We start from the raw sequence: 9828 nt of genomic DNA, 5'->3' as shown, positions 1-9828 counted from the left end.
TTGTAGGCCTTTTGACCAATATAATTCGAAATTGCTAATGTTTGACCAATATAATTCTATGACAATACTATTGGCCATAGTAATGCATGGCAACACGCCTTGTCAGAAGCCGATTTGATACGCAGTAGTATCCCAAACAATTATGAAAACGTTCCTAAACATAACGTCTTTCATTTGCAAAGAACATGTTAGGCATGCATATGCGTTACTGTACACTTAAGAACGTCTTTCGTTTCCGAAAGAATATTTTAAAAATGATATATTTTGTTCATGGTCACAAATTCTTATATTATTTTATAAACCCTATTATTTCATTATTTTATAAATGAAATATTATTTATGTTAAATTTATATATTATTGAGTAAATACCCTTTTTAGTCTCTAACAAAAAACACGGTCACCACTTTGTCCCTTACAAAAATAAATTAGTCAGTTAGTCCCTAACAAATTCAAAATGGACCCATTTAGTTGAAATCGTGGTTTCTCACAAATTCAAAAAAGACCCATATTAGTCCCTCAAAAGGACTAAAATGGGTCCACCTTGAATTTGTTAGGGACTAACTGACTAATATATTTTTGTAAAGGACTAAAGTGGGGACCGTGTTTTTTGTTAGGGATCAAAAATGGTATTTACTCTATATTATTTTAAGATTTTTTTTTTAATTATGGATATGTTTACATTTCATTTGTAGGTTAGTATGTTATTTATTAAAGATATTGTAAAATTTTATATAATAAGGATATTTTTAACATTGAACGAATTGAATAATAAAAATTATAAACAATAATATCGTTTTCAGGTGCATGGGAGACTGAACCTGTTACTGCTCCTACCATTTTCCACACGTCACCTTTTCCAGTCTGAACGTGTCAATGCACTGTCATTTTGGTCTGACATTTTTTCAGTCGAATAGGAACACGTCTGGTTAACTACCGTTTCCAACATGCATTCATGAAAACGTTTGTATGTGTGACATTTTTAAGTGTGAACAGTAACGTGTCTGCATGCCTAACGTGTTCTTTGCAAATGAAAGACGTTATGTTTAGGAACGTTTTCATAATCGTTTGGGAAATTACCGCGTATGAAATCGGCTTCTGACATAGCGCGTTGCCATGTATTACTATGGCCAATAGTATTGTCATAGAATTATATTAGTCAAACATTAGCAATTTCGAATTATATTGGTCAAAAGGCCCTTTATAATAATTATGGTTCATAGTTGACTCGAAGTCTTGCGCCCATATTCCTGCTTTGTAATGTAATATTTATTACTTGATTCGGTAGAGGCATCAATCAATCATCTTATTCCCAGTTCAAAACCATCTAACACCCTTTCATTTGTGCTATTTCTCAGATATGAAAATGGCTGATTCCTTGCTTGAATTTGTGATTGATAACTTAAAATCTTTTGGGCAGGATCAGCTTGCTACCTTCACGGGTGTTGAGGGACAGATCCAAAAGCTAACTGGATATCTCACTGTAATCAACGCCATCCTCCAAGATGCTGAGGAAATGGGAATGACAAGCCATGGCCATGCCGTTAAGGCTTGGCTGCAGAAGCTCACTGATGCTGCTCATGTTCTCGATGACATATTGGACCATTGTTCAATACAGTCCAACCGACTGCATTTTGAAGGACAAATATCGCGTTTCCACCCTAGAAACATTCTGTTTCGTATAGATGTTGGTAAAAGGATGGAAGAGATCACCAAAAAATTTAAGGGAAAACATTTTCTCCGGAGAAATTTTTTCTCAATGTTAGTGACTCAAAGCATAAGTGGGTCCCACCTTAAATTTTTTTCTCTTTCCACTATTTTGTGGGACCCACCTATGCTATGGGTCATTAACATGAGAAAAATTTTCTCCTTTAAAAAGGAGAAAATGTTTTCCCAAAATTTAATGATATTAATGAAGAAAGGCGCTTGTTTGAATTTCGTGCTGCCAGAATTGTTGAGACCCAAAACCGACCCCAAGTTGAAGAACGGCGCCAAACTATCTCTGTCACCACAGAACCCAAATTATACGGAAGAGACCAAGACATAAAGCTGATTGTGGAGTTTCTTCTCAGCCATGCCACTAACACTGAAGGTCTCTCAATCTATCCTATTGTTGGTATGGGTGGACTTGGAAAAACAACTCTTGTTCAACATGTATTCAATGATGAAAGGGTTGCGACACATTTTGACTTGAGAATTTGGGTTAGTGTTTCCGATGATTTCAGTATGAAGAGAATTCTAGAATCCATCACAGAATCTTTCACAGGACAAAACCCCAATCTCGGTACTTTAGAAGCAATACAAAAAAAAGTTCAAGCAAAAGACTTGAAAAAGGGTATTCTAATATATTATAGAATTGTAAATAATGTGTACAAAGGGTTCTCTATTTATAGAGAATATTTGACCTACTTTTAACCTAATGGGCTTGGCCCAATACAACAAAGGGCTTGGCCCAATACAACAATAAATGACTAAATAAAAACTAAATAATCAATATTATTTACAACACTCCCCCTCAAGCTGAGGAATAGATATTTATCATTCCGCTTGCTAGTAAGTTCTTGAAATCTGTCTGAAGGAAGCCCCTTTGTTAATAGATCAACTAATTGACGCCTAGTGGGAATGTATGGAGTGGTAATCAACCCGCTATCAAGTTTCTCTTTGATGAAATGGCGGTCGACCTCAATATGTTTAGTCCGATCATGTTGAACTGGATTATGAGCTATACAAATAGCGGACTTATTATCACATAGCAGCTTCATAGGTCCCTCACATTTTATTTTGAGATCATCAAGTACAGTTTTCAGCCACAGTAACTCACAAATGCCTTGAGCCATAGCTCGAAATTCAGCTTCTGCACTTGATCTGGCAACCACATCTTGTTTCTTACTTCTCCATGTCACCAAGTTACCGCAAAGAAACATGCAATAACCAGTGGTAGAACGACGGTCAGTCACGGATCCAGCATAATCAGCATCTGTGTAGACTTCTAAAGATAGATTGCCATCACGTCGGAATAACAATCCTTTACCAGGAGTACCTTTAAGATACTGAAGAATTCTCTCTACTGCCTGCATGTGTTTTTCCTTTGGATCATGCATAAACTGACTGACAACACTAACAGCATAAGCTAGGTCTGGTCTAGTATAGGCCAGATATATCAATTTCCCAACTAGCCGTTGATATTGTCCTTTATCAACTGGAGGACTCTCTTCTTCATAGCCCATCTTGTGATTCTGCTCAATAGGAGTATTAGAGGGTTTACACCCGAGCTTTCCTGCTTCTTTGAGAAGATCAAGAACATATTTCCTCTGGCTGATAAAAATTCCTTTGCTTGAATGAGCTACTTCTATCCCTAGGAAATATCTCAGTTTCCCAAGGTCTTTGATTTCAAACTCAGAGGCAAGCTGTGTTTGCAGAATCTGTCTCTCCACAAAATCATCACCTGTGATAATAATATCATCAACATATACAAGGAGCACAGTAAGCTTCCCATTTTGGGAGTGCTTGAAGAAAAGAGTGTGATATCCTTGGCTCTGTCTGTATCCTAAGGTCATCATAACCTTAGTAAATCTTCCAAACCAAGCACGAGGTGACTGCTTCAATCCATACAAGGCCTTTTTTAATCTACAAACTTTATTTTCCCCCTTCACAGCATCAAAACCAGGCGGGATTTCCATGTAGACTTCTTCTTCTAACTCACCATTGAGGAAAGTATTTTTCACATCAAATTGATTTATATCCCAATTGTAATGGGCAGCAAGGGATAACAAGATTCTCACTGTATTCATCTTTGCAACTGGAGCAAAGGTTTCTTCATAATCAATGCCATAGGTTTGAGTGTAACCTTTGGCCACTAATCGAGCCTTATATCTCTCAAGAGTGCCATCAGAATTATATTTCAGGGCATAAACCCATCTGCACCCTACTGCTTTCTTTCCGTTGGGTCTATCAATAACCTCCCATGTTTTATTTTTCTCCAAAGCATTCATCTCCTCTTGCATGGCTTGAGCCCAATTCCTATCTTTCAAGGCTTCATGTACTGATTTTGGGATTGTAATAGAATCTAGTGCTGAAACAAAGCTCTTGTGCTGCACAGAAAGATTAGCAGAGGAAACCAAGTGGGAGATAGGGTATTGAGTACAAGAGGGACAGGAGGAACAAGTTTTCTTGTGACAAGATCTTTTTCCTTTTCTAAGAGCAATAGGTAAGTCATCAGAAGTAGAAGCAATGGGTAAGTCATTAGAGATATCAGAAGAAATAGACAAATCATGAGAGGAGGAAATAATATTAGAATCAGAAACAGGAGATTCAGGAGACTCAGAAGAAATAGGAGATTCAGGACTTACCAGTGGTTCAGACGATTGAGGTTGCTGGTGAGACAGTATGGGTTGTATCTCAGGTGTATTTGAAGGTTCTGACACACCAGGAGCAGACACACTAGGAAGAGAGAAGATTGATCCAGACTCAAAGAAGGAAGGGGACGAGTCTTCTGAAGAACTATTCTCCCCCTGACGATGAGGACCCAGGAAATAAGATTCAGATTCTTGAAAGGTGACATCCATAGAAACAAAAAATTTCCGATTTGGTGGATGATAACACTTGTACCCTTTTTTATAAGGGTTATAACCAAGGAAGACACACTTAAGAGCCCTAGGATCCAACTTACTCCGATGTTGTTTATGAACATGGACAAAGGCAACACATCCAAACACTCTTGGTGGAAGGCTCTGCAATATGGGAACAAAAGGAAAGAAGGAAGTCATGGAATGAATAGGACTGATATTGTTAAGGACCCGTGAAGGTAAACGGTTGATCAAAAAAGTTGCAGCTAATACTGCTTCTCCCCAATAAGAACTAGGAACAGATGTCTGAAAAAGTAGTGCTCTAGCAACTTCAAGAAGATGACGATTTTTCCTTTCAGCAACCCCGTTTTGTTGAGGGGTATCAACACATGTGAGCTCATGAATCATACCTCTGTCTGAAATGAATTGTGACAGGCGTCGATTGACGTACTCAGTACCATTATCAGATCTGAGTCTTTTAATACCCTTACGAAACTGAGTCTCAACCATGTGATGAAACCGAATAAATATCTCTGGTACTTCAGACTTGTCTTTCATCAAGTATATCCATGTTATCCGAGTACAATCGTCAATAAAAGAAACAAACCACCTTGCACCTGAAACACTGTGCACTTTAGAAGGGCCCCAAACATCAGAATGGATAAGAGAAAAAGGTTCCCTGCTTTTAATAGTGCTAGAAGGAAATGACACTCGATGGTGTTTTGCAAATTCACAAACATCACAATGTAAGGTCTCAACCGACTTATTGAGAAACAGAGAGGGGAACATAGACTTCAAAAGACTAAATGGTGGATGCCTCAGACGCTTGTGATGGAGCCAAATCATAGACTCTGCAGTAGAAGGATGACGTGTCATTAATAACTAATTTTTGCTAGCATGGTCTGGAAGGAGATGATACAACCCATCCTGTTCATTAGCAACTCCAATTGTCTTCTTCGTGGTAAGATCCTGAATAAGACAATGAGAAGGAAAAATGTGATAGAACAATTCAAATCAGTTGTAAGTTTTTGAGTGGAGATAAGATTAGTAGAAAGCTGAGGAACATAAAGAACATTTTTAAGAAACAAGGAAGGTTGAATTTGAATGTTACCAGAACCAATAACTGATTTATGGGATCCATCAGCTACGGATATAGTATGACTACCAACAGTAGGATAATAAGAACAAAACAACTCAGTACGACAAGCCATATGATCAGTTGCACCAGAATCCGAAATCGATGAGGTTTTAAAATCAGTGGAAGAAGCAAGAAGAGATATAGAACGTGTGCTCTTACCAGATAAGATCGAAGAACTATCACGCTCGGCCATTCTTTAACAAAAAAAGTTAACAACCAGCGATAAAATCAACCAAACAAAATATCAAATGACCTCTGATCAGAAAAATAATTACAGATCCAGACAGAAGACAAGAAGACGAGAAGAATGGTGGTGGTCCGGTCCAAAAACACGGCTGTACGCGCCTCCACGCGCCGGAGAAAGGAGCTGCGCATGGGATTCACTCGCCGGGAAAGGGGCGGCGCGTGAGAGCGCGTGGATGGGCTTCGCCGGCTGAGATTTTTCTGGTGTGGTCGTCTAGTGAGCGCGCACCTGTATGTGGGTGGTCGCGGTTGAAAAGTCACCGGAAAGTGGTCCAAACAGTGAAGACAGATCTGATTTGAGGCGGTCGGAGGTGTTTCGGACGTTTGTGGCGGAGGAACAATGCATAGAATGATAGATCGGAGGAAAAATAAGGTCAACAATGGTCCCCTTGGTCCAAAAGGTCCCCGGAAAAATTTTCCGGTGGCGGCTGATGGCGGCAAGAGGCAAAGAAATTAGGGTTTTGTTAAAAAAGAAGATAATATGTGCGGAAGCAAAGCCCTCATATCGAGAGCTCTGATACCAACTTGAAAAAGGGTATTCTAATATATTATAGAATTGTAAATAATGTGTACAAAGGGTTCTCTATTTATAGAGAATATTTGACCTACTTTTAACCTAATGGGCTTGGCCCAATACAACAAAGGGCTTGGCCCAATACAACAATAAATGACTAAATAAAAACTAAATAATCAATATTATTTACAACAAAAAGATATTTACTTGTTCTTGACGACTCGTGGAATGAAGATCAAGACAAATGGAACAAGTTGAAGGAGTATTGATGCAGTTACATTTGGTCCATTGTACAACCCAATCATTGATTAAAGAAGCTCGTAGTCAATTAGAATTGTGGCTCAATAAATATGACCCAATTGTTGAAAGAGGCAATGATTTGAAATATAACAAATTACAATCGAATCTAAGTTCCAATAAAGCAGCAGATGTGATTGTGATTTGATTGAGAAGAAAAGAAAAGCAACATATTTAGAGTGATTTGAGATTAAAGATTTGAGGTGTATTTTGAATTTTTTATTTGTAATTTTTTATTTATTTTTATGGGATAGGATATTGTGACACCCAAGTTATGTTACACCCATGTGACACCCAGTCAATCTCACCGTTAGATCGCTTATGTTGATCCAACGGTTATATTTATTTCCATATTTGTATGATCATGATTTCCCAAATTTAAAGTGAAAGCATTAAATATGGGAAATCATAACCATACAAAGGTAGAAATAAATATAAAACATTAAATTTGGGAAATCATGACCATACAAAGATGAAAATAAATATAACCATTGGATCAACATAAGCGATCTAACGGTGAGATTGACTGGGTGTCACATGGATGTAACATAACTTGGGTGTCACAATATCCTATCCCTATTTGTATATGTTAATTACTATTATATTTATTTTAGAAAGTTTTATTATTTTTATAATTTTAGATTTAGAATTTTGAATCAATTTGTAATTAGTCTATAAAAGGGTGCACCCTTATTCTAGGAGTTGAATTTTATTATTTGAGAAATAGAAATTGAGAATCGAAGGGTTACTCTTTTATGAAATCCTATCTTTCTGTTTAGCCACTTTTCTATGCGCTTTCGGCATCATTTGGTATCATAGTACTAGGTTGCCTTCAACCAATGGCTGAACAGAATCGTGGAGGTCAACGATGACGGAGTCGCGAGGGTAGGGAACGTGGATTCGTTCCTGAAGAATATGGACAATTGCGTCAGATTGACCAGCAAGATATAAAAAATGAAGAGCTCGGAAGGCGGATTCAAGATTTGAAGCGACAAATTGAGCAAGCGTTGGACAAGAAAATCCAAGTTTTGGAGAAACTATATGTGGGGCACATAGAAAGAGAATTCAAGATTTGGAGCGACGACTCGTGCGAGTATGCATGAAAATTCAAATTTTGAAGCAAACTCTTGTGGAGGTGCAGAGCATGAAAATTCAATATTTGGAGCGACGACTTGCGTGGACAAAGTTGAGCATTCAATCCGAAGAAAGAATGAAATTAGATGACGCATCTGATGACGAAGAAGAGGACGTCAATCCCTCGGGGATTCTTAACCAGGGACAGAATTGAGAAGTACGACGTGGAAATCAGTCCACCTTTCAATATATCAAGATGCAAATCAGTATTCCTGACTTTGAAGTCTATGATCATAATCCAGTTTGTGATGATGATCCAATATATGATGATAATCCAATTTATGATGATTATTCGATTGTTGATAATTATCCCATTTATGATGATTATCTATCTTATGATGAAAATTCAGTTTATGATGATAATCCAGTCTATAATAAATCTGATGGAGAATCAAATTATGAAGATCTAATAGAGGAAGATTTATCATTTGAGTTTTTGTCTAAAAAAATTGAGATTAATGAAGATAAACAAGATTCGAGGACGAATCTTTTCCTAGTGGGGGAGAATGATGCATTTATAGTTGGACCATTGTACATGGCCCAACTATTGATTAAAGAAGCTCGTAGTAAATTAGAATTGTGGCCCAATAAGTATAACCAAATTGTTGAAAGAGGCAATGGTTTGAAATTTAACAAATTACAATCGAATCCAAGTCCCAATAAAGCAGCAGATGTGATTGTGATTTGTTTGGGAAGAAAAGGAAAACAACATATTTGGAGTGATTTGAGATTAAAGATTTGGGATGTATTTTGAATTATTTATTTGTAAATTTTTTATTTATTTTTGGATGTTAATTACTGTTATATTTATTTTAGGAAGTTTTATTATTTTTAGAATTTTAGATTTAGAATTTTGAATCAATTTGTAATTAGTCTATAAAAGGGTGCTTATGACCCTTATTCTAGGAGTTGAATTTTGTCATTTGAGAAATAGAAATTGAGAACCGAAGGGTTACTCTTTTATGAAATCCTAACTTTTTGTTTAGCCACTTTTCTATGCGCTTTCGGCATCATTTAATGGTATCATGCCGAAAGCGCATAGAAAAGTGACAAAACAAAAAGTTGGGATTTTACCAAAGAGTAACCCTCCGGTTCTCAATTTCTAATTTTCAAATAACAAAATTCAATTCCTACAATAAGGGCCATAAGCACCCTTTTACAGACTAATTACAAATTGATTCAAAATTCAAAATCTAAAATTCTAAAAATAATAAAACTTCCTAAAATAAATATAACAATAATTAACATCTAAAAAAAATAAAAAATTACAAATAAATAATTCAAAATACATCCCAAATCTTTAATCTCAAATCACTCCAAATATGTTGCTTTCCTTTTCTTCCCAAACAAATCACAATCACATATGCTGCTTTATTGGGACTTGAATTCGATTGTAATTTGTTATATTTCAAATCATTGTCGTTTTCAACAAGTGGGTCATACTTATTTGGTCACAACTCTAGTTGACTACGAGCTTCTTGAATCAATGGTTGGGCCATGTGCAATGGGCCAACTGTAAGTGCATCATTCTCCCCAGCTAGGAAAAGATTCATCCTCGAATCTCGTTTATCTTCACTAATCTCAATTTCTTTAAACAAAAACTCAAATGATAAATCTTCCTCTATTAGATCTTCATAATCTTATTCTCCATCAGATTTATTATAGACTTGATTATCATCATTAACTGAATCTTCATCATAAGATGGAAAATCATCATAAAAGGGATAATTATCAACAATCGGATAATCATCATAAATTGGATTATCATCATAGATCGAATCATCATCACAAACTGGATTATGATCATAGACTTCAAAGTCAAGAATGCTGATTTGCATCTCGATATCTTGAAAAGTGGACTGATTTCCAGGTCGTACTTCCCAATTTTGTCCCTGGTTTAGAATTACGAAGGGATTGACGTCTTCTTCTTCGTCATCAG

General features: G+C 36.5%; 1 protein-coding gene across 1 annotated transcript; it reads left to right on the top strand.

Moving 5' to 3' along the window:
- The first annotated feature begins 1364 nt into the window (after window positions 1-1364).
- LOC133296221 (putative disease resistance protein RGA3) lies at window positions 1365-7858 on the top strand. Its single transcript, XM_061495171.1, has 3 exons — window positions 1365-1689; window positions 1878-2200; window positions 7688-7858. Exons 1-3 carry the CDS (start codon window positions 1365-1367, stop codon window positions 7856-7858), a joined length of 819 nt encoding a protein of 272 aa, XP_061351155.1.
- Window positions 7859-9828: the final 1970 nt, after the last annotated feature.

Source organism: Gastrolobium bilobum, unplaced genomic scaffold (assembly GCF_033153095.1).
Source record: "Gastrolobium bilobum isolate Gb01-03AN ecotype WA unplaced genomic scaffold, APGP_CSIRO_Gbil_v1 utg11238, whole genome shotgun sequence".
In the NCBI taxonomy this organism is placed as follows: domain Eukaryota; kingdom Viridiplantae; phylum Streptophyta; class Magnoliopsida; order Fabales; family Fabaceae; genus Gastrolobium; species Gastrolobium bilobum.
This window is presented reverse-complemented; position numbering and strand designations above follow the sequence as displayed.